The sequence below is a fragment of the Ictalurus furcatus genome, chromosome 27 (assembly GCF_023375685.1).
Source record: "Ictalurus furcatus strain D&B chromosome 27, Billie_1.0, whole genome shotgun sequence".
NCBI classification, from domain to species: Eukaryota; Metazoa; Chordata; class Actinopteri; order Siluriformes; family Ictaluridae; genus Ictalurus; species Ictalurus furcatus.
In genome coordinates, this window is record NC_071281.1 from 7,020,936 (window position 1) to 7,038,047 (window position 17,112).

Sequence of the window (17,112 nt, forward strand, 5' to 3'; positions counted from 1 at the left end):
TTCATTTTCATGTCATTCATATTCAAGTGATACATTTATATGTGATTCATTTACTAATTTGCTTCTCTTTAAATCCAGTTTTAAACTGTGATATTACAAAGGTCTTTCCAGATTATTACTTGCTACACTGTATTAGATAACCCCAGTAAAATTGCCTGAATTCTATAATATAATTCGTTTACCATGTTAGGTTTAAATCCTCTAAAAACAGATTCGCAATTAAATAACATTACTCTGTTCCAATTCACATCCTTCAAAGCGTTGGCATGTTCTGCTTACTCTCACAATCCTCCAAACACCCACACACCCAAAGTCTCCATAAACAAATGAGACAGCAGAGTATCCTACAAAAACCGAACGTTGTCCACAATGTGAAAACAACTCGGAGAGTAAACTGAACTAACCAACGAAATTACCAAGTCTGATAAACAGTCTGCACACAATAATGAATATAATGTCCTTACCTTTTAAAGACTTGTAACAAATAATATAACAGTGTAGCACGTAAAGCCGAGGAGATAACACTAATAAAATTAAATAAACAGAAACTCTAACCCAGTCAGAGCATCAAAACAGAGAAGCACATTAATACAGAAGTAGATTTTAAGAGGAGTAAGTCCACAAAATCTAGGTGGAGTAATGCAACGACAATATCTTCAATAAAAATCCGAATACTGTAGAGCTGGAAGGCCGAGTGCAAAAAATAAAAATAAAAGAAGAGCGAAAAAGACTCCGCTGTGTAGGTGATGCAGTTCACCCCGATATCAAGAGTTTAACATAGTCTCCTGCTTCCTCCGCTGAAATAAAGTCCTTCTGAACACCGTTATATGTAATGCGAAGCCGAGCTGGGTGAAGTATTCCATAGCGAGCGCTCTCAATACCACAAAGTTGACACCGAACCTCATTAAACGCGGCCCGGGAACGGGCTGTCTTGGCTGTGTAGTCAGGGAAAACGGAGATGGTCAAATCCCTCACTTTAATCTGCTGGAGCTCTCTCGCACGGCGTAAAATGTCAACACAGTCACTGTGATAGTGGAATCTGCACACAATAGCTCGTGGTCGTTCACCAGGCTTGGGCTTCGGCTGAAGGGTCCGGTGGGACCGGTCCAAAACCGGCTCCTTCTCCAGACCAAACGCTTCTTTTAACAAGGCCGCTACAGCAGCAGTTGTACAGGTGTCAGCGCCCTCTGGAACTCCCACTATCCTAACGTTATTGCGCCGTGACCTCTACTCCAAATGCTCACATTTATTCTCTAATTGAGTCACGGTCGCAGTGAGAGACTCGATAGTAGTCTTCATATGAACTATGTCATCGGTGCAACCGGAGAGCGCGTGCTCCATTTCCACAACAGTACCTTTCAGTGTTGATATGGTAGCCTCGGTAACGACTTTATCACTAGCCAACTGTGTTTTCACGGCCTGCAGGTCAAGCTGGATAGTAGACAGCACGCCCCCGAGAGTCTCCTGGAGCTTCTGGAGCTCCTTTTTAAAAGATTTCCGCGATGTCCTTCCTCAATAAAGCCAGCAACTCAAGCCTGAGTGCGGCGAAGTCAGGGTCACCGCTCGGCGACGCGGATACAGGGGGCGAAAGGGACTCGCTCACGGCGCGCACACTAGGTCTCAGTCGTGTCTGAATGCTACCACGGGTTTTCGTGTTCTTTCCAGACATTTTAACGTACCACAAAGTTAAAATTGCAAACAAGGAAACAGAGTAGAATGAGTCGAAATATATTGTATGACCGAAAAGCGCAAATTAATTACAATTTTAATCGAAATCAGCAGGAGCCTCCAACTTCGCGTCCTACTCCATCGAATTCCGAATTCCAAATCCATGGTGGTGGTAGTGTGATGGTCTGGGCAACGTACAATAATTAAGGGAAACGTGAAAACATGAATCTAACAGAAACTCTTAAAGGAGAATGTCTTTTCTTCAGTACATAAATTGAAACTCAATCACAACTGGATTATGCAACAAGACAATGATCCAAAGCATAGGAGTAAATCCTAGTCCTAGAAGTAAGTGAAAGACTGATCTCCAGTTATCGCACGTGTTTGGTTGTAGTTATTGCTGCTAAAGGAGGCACAACCAGATTTAAATTTAAGGGGCAGGTAGTTTTTCACAATGGTGTTGGATAACTTCATCAATAAATGAAAAATAATAATAAAAAAAGCTGTATTGTGTGTTTACTCAGGTTGCCTTTGTTTTATGTTGTATTTCATTTGAAGATCTAAAACTATGTAGTACGAGGTATACACATACTGCGTATATCTTTATACATGCAAGCCCAAACCATGACACTACCAAACAGCCTACGTTTCGGTTTCTGTCTGATAGCACCAAGTTTACAAGCTGTGAAGAAACGTTTATATTTCTCAGTATTGCAGAACCCTGGTAGTTGGGTTTGGTTTGGAATTGATGCTAATTGTAATTAGAATGTAATTTTTTACATTCTTAAAAGTGTAGTATAAACATATGAGTTAAATATTGATTTTCCCAGACCATTTGAGGACACCATATGTACACACAAACATTCACATACTCATTCACAGCTAGGGGCAATTTAGCCTAGCCAATCCATGTTTTGGGGAGAAGACAGGAAACCGAGATTAGCACTGGGAAAACACAAAACTCTACACAGACAGTATTGCAAGCTGAGGAGAAAACCAGGGACCTACACACCCTCCCACCATCTATTGTAATTCGAATATAATTTTAGTCAAACTGTGCATTTTCTTAATAATTTACCAACACATCTGGGGTACATACAGTTAAAGTTACATTTATATAGCGCTTTTCTAGACACTCAAAGCACTTTAAATAGTATGGAGGGGGAAATCTCAACCAACACTAGTGTGTAGAATACACCTGGATGATCTGACGGCAGCCATAGTGCTCCAGAACGCCCACCACACACCAGCTATTAGTGGAGAGAAGTGATGCAGCCAATTCAGAGATGGAGACCATGATCGAGAAGTCCCAATAGGGGAATTTCACCAGAACACCAGGGTTATACCCCTACTCTTTAACAAGGTGTCCCAGGATTTTTAACTACCACAGAGAGTCAGGACCTTGGTTTAATGTCTCATCAGAAAGACAGCGCTGTTTTTACAGTATAGTGTCCCCATACTGGGGCATTAGAACCCACACAGACCACAGGGTGAGCGCCCCCTGCTGGCCTCACTAATACCACTTCCAGCAGCAGCTATAGTTTTCCCCAGATGTCCCATCTAGGTACTGGCCAGTCTCAACCCTGCTTAGATTCAATGGGAAACCAGGTGAGAACTGCAGGTTGATATGGCTCTGGCAATATTCCCAATAGTTTCGTTTTCACAAAATAACATCTAGGTTAGCTAGCTAAACCATTAACCTCAGTCATTAGCTAGCTTATTTCTGACATCTATATTCCCAGTTGTCTGAACATCACTCCCACCACTTTACCCTCTTGGAAGGCAAGTGTACGTACTGTGTTTGGCGTGCCATGTCAAAAGCACAAACTCGCAAGGTCCATTTACACACCGTTTATCTTGCGGCCCTGGATTCCGCTCCACTTCGAAGCTGCTTTAGATTAAAACATCAGTGAGAGGAATTAAATGTGTGGGAGGTGGAGGAGACCATGAAATCACTCGAGTTTTTGGTTCACATTCCATTTCAACATGAGTAAAAAATATCCTTTATTCAGAAAATCATCTTCCGTAAACATGTTATCCTGCTCAGGCTCACAGTGGATACGGAGTTTATCCTCATAGCACAGGGCTATAGAACATGAACGTGTCCTAGAGAACGTGTCCGTCACAGGGCCGTACAGAACCAGTCCCACGGGTGATTCAAAGTAGCCAGTCCACCAACTGGAATGTGTTTGGGAAGTGGAAAGAAACCAGAGAACCCAGAAAAGTCACGTATACATGAAAAGAACGTGCTTAACAGAGAGTAAACTGATTATTATATTAGTATTTACATAATTATTTCATTAAAATATGCTTTCTGTAGAAACTTGAGGAGTTTTTGTCAGGACCCTGTATCCGACTCAAAGACGACGCCATCTTCTCTAGCAATGTCTATCTTTTTTTTCCCCCTTTTATTTTTGGCTTATCATCAGCTACTGAGTTAGTCACGGTTCATTTTCCCACTGACAAATTAAAGTAATACTTGCTTAATCTACCCAAGCTTAACGTGTACATCACTTTAGGAGTTACGAGATAAACATTCTGAGATGCTCTGGATTAGTCAGGACACACTCAACATTTGGAGGTGCATCATGGGATATCACTAAACGACAAACATGATCTGAACATTGTCCCAGCACAACTTTTACACTGAGAAACGCTGAAATATGGCTAAATCCTCATTTAATCAAAGATCGTGCCGGTAGGGAACACGATATGAAATTGAAACACACTCTTGAAAACAGGACGTTTTCACAGCCAAGTCACATGACAAAGCAGTAGAAATAAAACCGGTGAACGGCAGACCAGATAATCCTTTAACAAAGATGTAAAACTATCAATTCTAAACGTATGCACCACTGTATATTTCTATCGTGTTAAAATATCATAAGGAGAAAACTACCATAAAATTAGCAAACTTAACATAGTCAGAATCTTTAGATAAATACACACACACACAAAAACTTTACAGTGCTTACGAGTTGTTTTTTTTTTTTTTATCTGACCAGTAATCTCAGTTTATTCAGTCTTATTATATAAATATATTTACTGGATGCATCAGTGGGGCCAGTCACATTTTTGTGGATGAGATGGTGGTGGTTTGAGACACTTCCCCAACTTCTCACATCCTGGTGGAGCCCAGTTCTGTCAAAAAACAACAACAACAACAACAAAAAAACATTTACAATAACATTATGCATCCTCTAGCAATGTTCCTTTTATTCTAAGGCCTGCTGTTTATTACGTGTAATATAAAATTGGACACTGGGGGGCACTGTTGCCACACCAGAGATGTGTGTGCAGCCGCAGCACTGCACCTCCTCAACATTAACCAAGTGTACCACATCTCAAAGGAAAAATTTCCCTTCGCTGCAGAACCGCAAACAGATTTTCTTTATTTACACTAAAATATGTAGAGAACTTTTACAACAACAACAACAAAAAAGACAGAAATATGCAGCACTGGGGTGAAAGGTGAGAGAACAAAGAGCTTTAAAAAAAATATATAAAAAAGAAGTCTAATTATCTAGCAGCTCTGTACAACAAATGAACTGCATTAAAATAAATAAAAAAGCCTGAAAATGTTGACAGAGAATAATGTTAATAAGCAGAATAATGAACAGGAAAAAAAAAAAAGTTTTAATATCTGAATCCCAACTTAGCACTGCATGTTTAATTAATGGGTAGAAAGGGAATATTCACACGAGGGTAAATCAACTCACAGTCCAATTGTTCTTCCTACAGGGTGTGTATTTCTCCTTCTGAGACAATACCCTGTGAGGAAGTACAATTAAAGCAGCCAAGTATTCGTTCTGATATAATTTAGAGGTCTTGTGATAGGGAATGATTCTTAGCATTGTGCAAAAAGAATATATATCATTTTTAAAGAGTGAGCTTAGAGATTTATAGACAGAGAGGCCATGCCTGCTTCATTTGGATGTATGTAAATGAGAGTACGCTAATAATTAAGTAATAACATTATTTTTTTTAAAAAAACAACTTTTTCAGTTTAGTGAAGCTGAACGCGTTTAGAAAGAAAGCCTGGCAGGTCGTTAGGAATAAAGGGACAGAAAATGAGTCAAAGGTGAAGCAGGGAGGAGAATATTAAACGCCCTGATAAAAGGGGCTCGTCTCACCATCACCGCCAGATCACACATGTTCAACTGTGGCTCTCCAGGCACGAGCGTCACCTTATGCTGCTCCACTATGGTATTGATACGTCTCTGAACTTCCAGATATTCCTCTGACAGGACACTGAGAGAGAGAGAGAGAGAGAGAGAGAGAGAGAGAGAGAGAGAGATGAACGTGGGGGAGGGAAAGCAAGAAATGTACCTTGCAGCGTGAACAAAACCAATCATACACACGCCTAAGCGGAGCAATCACACCGAGCCATCAATTCGTCCACGCTCACATATACACAATTACACGCACACACACAAAGAGGCCCTCTGAAAAGAGCTGGGCTCTTCAGTAAAGTCAAGGACACTCAAGCTATTGCTTCCACCTCCCACACACACACACACACACACACACACACACACACACACACACCAGTAAACGGTTATATACTCGAGATGAACAGGAGTCAGGCATGGCAGCACACACACAAAGCAGAGGACAGAAAGGGTCAATGAAATGCCTGAGGAGCAAACATACACCATTAGTGCTACACTAAACCATGTGATACAAATCAAGCCAAGAAAATACCACAACGCAATATCATTTCATTATTATTTATATGACCAAAGTAATATTTGTCACAGTTATGTAGCTTGTTTTACATCAAAATCTCCCTTTGTGAACTGATCTTCACAAGTCCTCCGACACACACTCACACCGGTGCTTGAAAGTTTGTGAATTTTAGAGTTTTCTACATTTCTGCATAAATATGATCTAAACCATCATCAGAATTTCACACAAGTCCTAAAAGGAGATAAAGAGAACCCAATTAAACAAATGAGACATCTGTGAGTGGCGAAAGTATGTGATCCTTTTCTTTCAGTATCTGGTGTGACCCCCTTGTGCAGCAATAACTGCGACTAAACGTTTCCGGTAACTGTTGATCGGTCCTGCACATCGGCTTGGAGGAATTTCAGCCCGTTCCTCAGTACAGAACAGTTTCAACTCTGGGATGTTGGTGGGTTTCCTCACATGAACTGCTTGCTTCAGGTCCTTCCACAACATTTCTATTGGATTAAGCTCAGGACTTTGACTTGGCCATTCCAAAACATCAACTTTATTCTTCTTCAACCATTCTTTAGTAGAACGACTCGTGTGCTTAGGGTCGTTGTTTTGCTGCATGCCAAAATCTGATGATGTTTTAGGTCATATTCATGCAGATATATAGAAAATTCTAAAAGGGTTCACAAACTATGGCTACTAGTACAGAATTAAAAATTCGGCCACAGAAAAGTGTGACATAAAATCCCTGAAATGAAACTACTTAATGACACTTTTTGGACACACTTTGAACGCACATGTGGAGTGAATTTCATTACAGCCCTACTTCTCCGTCAGGAAATGCATGAAAGGGGAGTTCTAACTTTTGATTATGTAAATACGACAGAAAATCTGTATGTAAATAGTAAAACTTGTTAGAAAATGGAAATTAAAAACAGAGCAAAGTTATCAGCAGCGAAACCATTGTTGTGTGTAAAAACAGCATCTGTTTTAATTTAGGAAAATACTGCTTCTTCCTGATCGTCTAATTCACAAAACTCGAGGTTGATGGGATATGAAATTCTAATGTTCAATCTTTCTGTCTGTAGCGTTATGGACTTATAAATATTCATATTCATCCATCCATCTTCTATACCGCTTAATCCTTTTCAGGGTCACGGGGGAACCTGGAGCCTATCCCAGGGAGCATCGGGCACGAGGGCACACCCTGGACAGGGTGCCAATCCATCGCAGGGCACAATTATTCATATTCATTCAAATAATAAATAAAATAATGTATATTTTATATATTGATTGTTAGTTTATTCAGTTAGCCTTGAGCCTGTGAACTTGAAGGGACTGTGTACAAATGTTTCATGCAATATTTTAGTTAAACTCCTGTCCTCATCTCAAAACTACACTGATTTTCATTTTATACTCACTGAATGTGAGATGGGCCCCTTAATGCGGGACACACACACACACACACACACACACACACACACACACACACACTACAATGGGACCCCCTTTGCACTCTGAGAATTGCTGTCCTCAATAAGACCTGTAGAGTAAATGTAGGCCTCTTCAGACCATGTGTGTGTGAGAGAGAGAACCAAACACACACACACACACACACCACAGCAATTACGCCCTTAATACATTGGCAGGCTGCACCTGTGTCAGCGCCAGTTTCTGATTGGCCCCCAGGGAGTTTGTGTGCGTGTGCGCGGGGTGAAGGGTCAATTAGCGTAATAACCCCAGGCTCAGTCCGAATCACACCTTCACTCGCAGTGCTCCAGCTCTCCCCAAGGGAGCACAGCCTTCCACCACACACTAACACCTGCTCCTCGAGAGACGCCCCATTCTAGCCTTAACTGATAATGATGAGTCGGCTTATTACGCTAAAGATAGAAGTCCCGAGACTCGACCATAGCTTGGGTATTAAAGGGGACTAGATTCGGTGGAACATCAAGACATGTAGCACTAGCATGATTTTTGATGTCACACAAACATACATGATTGGCTTTGACTTTAGCAGACAAAAGACTGACGGTATATTACAGAAATCAACAATAAAACATGTAGCTGACAATAGCTTATACTGAACAAAAAGCTAATATTCTTATACGAATGTTAAGTCATTTGCTCAGGGCAAACGTTTATCTCCTACATTCTGTGCAAAGTGGACATATTCCAGTATGTTATTAGAGGACACATTTTAGTGAACTAAAGGTAATATTTCTACCTTGGTACTCTAGGAAATGGATAAATTCATAAACTCAGATATAAAGACAGCATTATCAAAACTGAAGAAGAAGGACAAAAGAAGGAGGAAGACAAGAAGAAAAAGAAGAAGAAGAAGAAGAAGAAGAAGAAGAAGAAGAAGAAGGAGGAGGAGGACAAAAATAGGAAGAAGGAGGAGGACAAAAAGAAGAAGGAGGAGGAGGACAAAAAGAAGAGGAAGAAGAAGGAGGACAAAAAGAAGGAGGAGGAGGACAAAAAGAAGAGGAAGAAGAAGGACAAAAAGAAGAAGGAGGAGGAGGACAAAAAGAAGAGGAAGAAGAAGGAGGACAAAAAGAAGAAGGAGGAGGAGGACAAAAAGAAGAGGAAGAAGAAGGACAAAAAGAAGAACAAAAAGAAGAAGCACAAAAAGTTGAAGAAGAAGAATAAGGACAAAAAGAAGAAGAAGAAGAAGAAGAAGGACAAAAAGAAGAAGAAGGACAAGAAGAAGAAGAAGAAGAAGAAGGACAAAAAGAAGAAGAAAAAGGACAAAAATAAGGAACAAGAAGAAGGATAAAAAGAAGAAGAAGAAGGACAAAAAGAAGAAGAAGAAGGACAAAAAGAAGAAGAACAAAAAGAAGAAGAAGAACAAAAAGAACAACAACAAAAAAGAAAAAGAAGAAGGACAAAAAGAAGAAGAAGAACGAAATGAAGAAGAAGGACAAAAAGAAGAAGAAGAACAAAAAGAAGAAGAAGAACAAAAAGAACAACAAAAAAGAAGAAGAAGAAGGACAAAAAGAAGAAGAAGAACGAAATGAAGAAGAAGGACAAAAAGAAGACAACGACAGTAGTGGAAGAAGAGAAGAAGAAGGATGAGGACCAGTTTTATTTCTTTGTTTTGACCAGGCGATTTTTTGATTTAGTTTGGCTTGAACTTGCAGTGAAACACTGCGCTCTGACAGAAGCACGTGGAGCAGCGTCCTTGTTTTCATCCCGTTACTCCGTCCAGGACGGTTTGATCATCTGGTCACCTCATCAATTAGAAAGATGGAAAAGTGGAATCAGGCTCAATGAAGCGTTGGGTTGACGGTACACTCGAAGTCAGATAGTCCGCTAACAATGCGTCTCTTTTGGTGCAGTATGTCTTATACCTTAAACTCAGAACCCGTAAGCACTGAATCAATAATTAACACCGGTATATTTATTTACGCCAAGCGTCCAGATGAACAAAAAAAAAAAAAGTGCTCTGTCAGCACAGTTCGTTAGCATCGTACAAGCCAACAGATTCCCCTCCGCAACCGCAGTGGCATAAATTATAATAACACCGCATGCAAATGCAGGCCTTTGATTTATAATGCATGACACCCAAGGGGCAGGGGTATTGCTCAGGTGTCACCACACTGATTAGTGATTCACAACCCCTCTGCTTCCAACACACACACACACACACACACACACACACACACACCCCTTCCAAATACACTACTGTAAAAGGGGACCATTAAAAAGAAGTCCTCACATGAACAAAATGCAAACTTACACAACAGAATGGACAAATAAAGGAAACCTGCCTCTCTCTCATGCGTACACACACACACACACACACACACACACACACATATACACACACGAAGAAAAGGGAATTGAGCTCAAGAGACAATCAAATACCTCTGCCCTTTCTCTCTGTGTGGAAATTGAGCAATTCAGTCGAGACTATTGATTGGAGACCGAAACGCTCGTGGGAAGCAGATGAGGCCTGAGCTGCTGGCAACATTAGCCTCAGGGTTTACGTTTTCAATGCAGGACGACAGGGCCACTGAGTGTGTGCAGGAGTGGGTGGGGAAGACAGGGACTGCATCCAGGGACAGATTTCACCAGTCAATTGTCCTAGTTAGTGTGTGTTTTCCCTGCCAGTGCAGTGTTAACACTCTCAATCATCATGCACTTCCACAAAAGGCGATATGATACTTAAACTATAGTTTAAGATGACTGAATGTTTCATCATATTAGATTTTGTTTACGATAAAACTTCTCAAGAAAAACAGTTCAAGCTGAAAACATAGATAAAGCATTAACAAAAACCAATTCAGTGTTCGGTGAAGTAACTCCGCAGTAATGGCCTGCGTTGGATGAAGCTGGTGTCCATAATGATTGTATCAGTGCCTGTGTTGAGGCAGACTGTATTGGGAGATGATGTACTGAAATGTTTTGTGTTGGAATGTTGTGCAGTGTTGATCTGTGTCGGGATGTTGTGCAGTGTTGATCTGTGTCGGGATGTGCAGCGTTGAACTGTGTCGGGATGTTGTGCAGCGTTGATCTGTGTTGGGATGTTGTGCGGTGTTGATCTGTGTCGGGATGTGCAGTGTTGAACTGTGTCGGGATGTGCAGTGTTGAACTGTGTCGGGATGTTGTGCAGCGTTGAACTGTGTCGGGATGTTGTGCGGCGTTGAACTGTGTCGGGATGCTGTGCGGCATTGAACTGTGTCGGGATGCTGTGCGGCGTTGAACTGTGTCGGGATGCTGTGCGGCGTTGAACTGTGTCGGGATGTTGTGCGGCGTTGAACTGTGTCGGGATGTTGTGCGGCGTTGAACTGTGTCGGGATGTTGTGCGGCGTTGAACTGTGTCGGGATGTTGTGCGGCGTTGAACTTTGTCGGGATGTGCAGTGTTGATCTGTGTCGGGATGCTGTGCGCATTGAACTGTGTCGGGATGCTGTGCGGCGTTGAACTGTGTCGGGATGCTGTGCGGCGTTGAACTGTGTCGGGATGTTGTGCGGCGTTGATCTGTGTTGGGATGTTGTGCGGTGTTGATCTGTGTCGGGATGTGCAGTGTTGAACTGTGTCGGGATGTTGTGCGGCATTGATCTGTGTCGGGATGTTGTGTGGCGTTGAACTGTGTCGGGATGTTGTGCGGCGTTGAACTGTGTCGGGATGTTGTGCAGCGTTGAACTGTGTCGGGATGTTGTGCGGCGTTGAACTGTGTCGGGATGTTGTGCGGCGTTGAACTTTGTCGGGATGTGCAGTGTTGATCTGTGTCGGGATGTGCAGTGTTGAAATGTGTCGGGATGCTGTGCGGCGTTGAACTGTGTCGGGATGCTGTGCGGCGTTGAACTGTGTCGGGATGCTGTGCGGCGTTGAACTGTGTCGGGATGTTGTGCGGCGTTGAACTATGTCGGGATGTTGTGCGGCGTTGAACTGTGTCGGGATGTGCAGTATTGAACTGTGTCGGGATGCTGTGCAGCGTTGAACTGTGTCGGGATGCTGTGCAGCGTTGAACTGTGTCGGGATGTTGTGCAGCGTTGAACTGTGTCGGGATGCTGTGCAACGTTGAACTGTGTCGGGATGATGTGCGGCGTTGAACTGTGTCGGGATGTTGTGCAGCGTTGAACTGTGTCGGGATGTTGTGCGGCGTTGAACTATGTCGGGATGTTGTGCGGCGTTGAACTGTGTCGGGATGTGCAGTATTGAACTGTGTCGGGATGCTGTGCAGCGTTGAACTGTGTCGGGATGTTGTGCAGCGTTGAACTGTGTCGGGATGCTGTGCAACGTTGAACTGTGTTGGGATGATGTGCGGCGTTGAACTGTGTCGGGATGTTGTGCAGCGTTGAACTGTGTCGGGATGTTGTGCAGTGTTGAACTGTGTCGGGATGTTGTGCAGTGTTGAACTGTGTCGGGATGCTGTGCGGCGTTGAACTGTGTCGGGATGTTGTGCGGCGTTGAACTGTGTCGGGATGTTGTGCAGTGTTGAACCGTGTCGGGATGTTGTGCAGTGTTGATCTGTGTCGGGATGCTGTGCGGCGTTGAACTGTGTCGGGATGTTGTGCAGTGTTGAACCGTGTCAGGATGTTGTGCAGTGTTGATCTGTGTCGGGATGATGTGCAGTGTTGAACTGTGTCGGGATGTTGTGCAGCGTTGAACTGTGTTGGGTTGGTGTGAAGTGTTTCTCACATGAGCTGAGCTGTGACTGTGTTGGGTTATGATGTATTGAGACGTGCTATATTGAGATGATTTGTACTTCTTTAGAAAATGCTGTGTTGGACTGTGCTCACTGTGTTGTGTTGTGTTAGCATGTTGCGTGTTGTGCAGTGCCACACTGGACAGCACCATGTTACGATGTCCTAAGATTTAGTCTGCTACATGTTGAGGTGTGCTATAGGTTGTTGGGACGTGCTGTACTAAATTGTGTTGGTCAGGGCTGTGTTAGGATGTGATATTTACATTTATTCATTTAGCAGATGCTTTTATCCAAAGCGACTTACAAATGAGGAAATACAAGCAAAGCGATATATCAAGCAGAGAACAATACAAGAAGTGCTACCATGCAAGATTATAATTAAGTTCTAGAGAAGCAAAGTGTGCAGAGTAGAGGTGTAAGAGCCTGAGTAAGTGTTTTTTAAATTTTTTTTACATTTTTTTATTTTAAAGATAATGTGTGGTTTTTTTTAGGGGTTGGTTAGGTGTTCACGGAAGAGGTGGGTCTTTAGCTGTTTTTTGAAGATGGTGACAGCTTCTGTGGTCCGGATTGAGGTTGGAAGTCCATTCCACCACTGCGGGACAGTTAGTGTGAAGGTTCTGGAAAGGGACCTTGTGTAGGGACTACCAGGCATCGGTCATTAATCGATCGCAGATTGCGTGAGGAAACGTAAGACTCAAGGAGAGTGTTGAGGTAGGGGGTGCTGTTCCAGACAAGGTCTTGTATGTGAGCATCAAGGCCTTGAATATGATGCGGGCGGGTACAGGAAGCCAGTGGAGGGAGGTGAAGAGGGGTGTGACATGGGTTCTCTTGGGCTGGTTGAAGACGAGGCATGTTTCTGCATTCTGAATCATTTGGAGGGGTTTGATGGAGCTGGCCGGGAGGCCCGAGAGTAGTGCATTTCAGTAGTCCAGTTTTGAGATAACAAGAGTCTGGACTAGTATCTGTGTAGCCTGTTCGGTGAGATAGGGTCTGATATTGGGGTGGCCCAAACTGTGTTGATCCATGTTGTGTTCAGTTGTGTTGAAGCAATGGTGTTTTGAACTGAATTGGTCAGCTCAGTCTGAGCTGTGTTGGGTTGTGCTGTGTTAAACTATGTTGGTCTGTGCTAAATCACATTGGTCTGAGCGGTGTTTGAATGTCTTGCATTAAATTATGCTTATCTGAGCTGTGTTACATTGTGTTGGTCTGTGTTGTGTTGGGTTGTGCTGTGCTGTGTTGGGAAGGATTGGAGGTGTGTGTGTTCAGTCAGGCTCTACATCATCTTAAGTGGCTCTTTAGGTAAAGACTGAGATTAATGAACACTGAGAGGCTGGCGAGAAGGTGGGGGAGAGAGAGTCAAAAGCAGCACACAGGCACTTCCAACACACACACACACACACACACATGCACACACACACACAAACAAACAAAAACCACCCACACACACACACACACACACACACGCACGCACACACAGCAAGTCAAGGGTTAAACTGTGACACTAGACGAACACCTTCTGAAAGCCAAATAAATTCTACAGCGTTCCACACAGCTATTGATTTCTTTGTAGAATCTCTTTTCTCCCCCTTACTCGAGTCCAGTGGAGCAAAAAAGGATGGAGAGATCAAAAACAACATTAATGTTTAATTATTCCATCTCGCTTTGAGAGAGGGCAGAAATCGGGGGTGGGGTGGGGGGTAGAAAAGAAAAAAGGAGGGGAGGAGGAGAAGGAGAAACAGCACAGAGAAGAGACGATACAGAGAGAGAGAGAGAGAGAGAGAGAGAGAGAGAGAGAGAGAAAGGGGGAGAGTGTGTTGTCGGTATGAGATTCCTTTACAAGATAAAAGGAGAGTTGTATGTAGGAGAATGAGAAAGAGAGAGAGCAGCACAGAGGACAGACTTTTTAAAAAAAGATTGTGTGTGTGTCTGTGTGTGATGAAGTGAGTGAGACAGATAGAAAGAGAGGCAGGCCATGGGGATTTCAATAGCCTGAGGGCCAAAAGGCTAATCCAACTGACAACAAGCAAATAAAGGCAAATAAAGGTAGCTCGAGCTGGCGCTGTCAATAAACACACAGAGCTGGGGTGGAAGATCGAGCGCAAACCCTTCTGCTCTCTTCTCCACATCATCACAGCCAAAAATTTCTTTCTTTCTTTTTTTTTTTTTAAGCTGAAATAACATAACATTATTATGACCCCTCATATTATTTGAAAACCATTTAGCATTCAACACTCATGTTTCTGCAGCCATTACCACAGGAGTGCCCATTAATCAGTGCCTCCTTCCGGCTTCCAGAGCCACCATGACAATTTGTCTTAGAATTTTATCCAGCAGCTCATGCACATGCAGATAATGATCTTTTAAGGTGCTGTTTGCAATCACAAAAAGAGCCGTTTAATCAGCCTCCCTCGGAGCGTGCAGATCAATCTGGATCAGTATCGATTGGACAGATTCAGACTCGCGCTCCTCCTCCTCCTCCTCCTCTGGAGGCACTGAGCCGAGGCAGACAAACAAGTCAGAGAGTGCTGGGATGATACCGACGACCTCCATCATCGTTACTGTCAGCACGTCTTAGATAAGATGCTGAACGATGCTCAGAGAGCTGAAGGCCAGTGTCTACTCTATAGTAGGTTCAAAAATTACACTACAGTACTGGTTATCCTCATCTAAATTAATAAAGCTATATCTATAACCATAGAAGACTCACCACAATTTCACCAAAAAAATTTTTTTTCAGATTTTTTAAAATTCATCAAAAAGAAACTATGCATCAACATTTGCAGAAGAAGGTTATTACTTTTTAAAATAGTTTGCTGCAGAGGTTGTGTTTCCTTCTTTTCACATATTAAATAAATAATAAATAAACATCAATAATATGACAGGCCAGGGGTGCCCAAACTTTGCATACAACTGTATGTACAATTTCCAACCTTCATGAATCCCAACAAACGTAGAATTGTGCACACACACACAACTTTTATATTCCATCCAGTTGCCTTGCCTCAATACCATAAACTATCAAGAAAACACATTTTGTTTATTCATGATCTAATATGCTTAGAAAACAGCACCGATTCTCATTACACTCATTCTAGAAATCGCAGTGCAACCCATGCGTAAAGTGATAAGAGGAACGTTGCAGGACGTAAATATTCAAATACACTACTATAAGATTAAAATTATGCGTGCTGAGAGTGTTGTGCGTCACAGAGCATTTACACGTTGATGGAGCGATCATTTCTGTTAACTTTTAACTTAATAAAAGTTCCTTCTCAAACAGAAGGAATGTCGTTTAATCGATTACACCATTTTCATTTGTTTGCAGCTTGGGTAAAAGCAACCAGTGAAACGGCCTTCTGACGTTTGCTTGTTTACTGCGAGTTGGTATGACAGGCTTCATGGGAGACTAGTTAGCCAGTTGGCAAATACCCCGCAGTTATACCTTCACATATTGTATTTCTTCACAAATGCTTTGTGACTTACAATTGAGACAGGATGCAATCTATGGGACAATACCATCGCTGGCTCCAATTAAGAACACAGTTCCAAGAAGACATCCCTCCAGAATTTCAAAAAAAAAAAAGGGTTCGTAAGCTGGTCATCATGAGCCGAAATCTTAAAAAACCTACTTAGCCTGCAATCGTTAATGCCCTATAAAGTCCAGTGCCAGTTGTTCTACATCACCAATGTACCATATAACCTGAAACACATCCATTACGATACTGAAAAGGGCTTCATGCGTACTGACAAGAAATTCCATCTGGGTGTTGAATGATTTTGATAAGAGTACTGAATTTGAATAGTATGAATTTGATAATATTCAGTTCATGTTCTGTTCACTGGAGCCACTGAACTGCCCAAAGCAAGAAAGGGTTTGTAAGCACGGTAAACATTACGAGTGGTGGTATGTTCACGAGCGTAGGTCGTGTTATGTCATCTGCTTACCGTATAATTGTACAGTCACTGCTTGTACTCTATCTATTGCTATGCACAATTGTCAGCGTGACAGGTATAACAGCACTGTGTATGGTTTTAGTTAAACACTGTGCAAGTACAGCCACACAAATGTCCTCGTTAGTGTTAATGCATCCACTATTAAGTCTTTCAGTGACACACTTCCAGTGAGACTTTCATTTATTTTTTAATTTTCTGCCAATTGGTGGACATGTCCATGCTATGTGCAAAAGTAGGAAGGCAGACACCCATGTGGCCATCCGCGAGCAACACCCTCACGTGTTCACAGATACGCAGATGAATAAATCAGGCCTTACTCACGTTGACAGGCAGCCTTACTTGATTGGTTGTTTCTCGCCTGGGTCCCGTCCCAGATGGAAGATGAGTGGCTGCATGGTATGCTCCTGCTGGGTGTGATTGGTGACTCCAAGGACCTCCTGGCCAGGGCAAAAGTTTACACCCTGTGGAAAAAGGACGTATTAGTATAAACTAACACGAATATGGTTCCATCGAGATTTCGTCTGTCCTAAGTAATACGTGAATTAAAATCAATTGCACGTGGGTCGGTCAGAGAAGGGGAAAACACTCGAAATTCTATAATATACAGTCGGGTCCATAAGTATTTGGACAGTGACGCAATTTCCGTAATTTTGCCTC

The 17,112-nt window shown here is 42.5% G+C and overlaps 1 protein-coding gene across 5 annotated transcripts in view; it reads right to left on the minus strand.

Annotated features, from left to right (window-relative positions):
* Positions 1-2,246: 2,246 nt before the first annotated feature.
* galns (galactosamine (N-acetyl)-6-sulfatase) overlaps positions 2,247-17,112 on the minus strand; it is a 63,887-nt gene continuing 49,021 nt past the window's right edge. For 4 of the 5 annotated variants that reach the window (XM_053616850.1, XM_053616852.1, XM_053616854.1 and 1 more), the window contains 3 exons: positions 16,795-16,916; positions 5,802-5,919; positions 2,247-4,809 (listed from right to left, as the gene is read on the minus strand). In XM_053616850.1, the coding sequence (XP_053472825.1) occupies positions 4,723-4,809; positions 5,802-5,919; positions 16,795-16,916 (327 nt within the window). In that variant the 3' untranslated portion in view covers positions 2,247-4,722. The remainder of the gene's footprint in view (positions 4,810-5,801; positions 5,920-16,794; positions 16,917-17,112) is intronic. The other variant, XM_053616851.1, reaches the window with a different exon arrangement.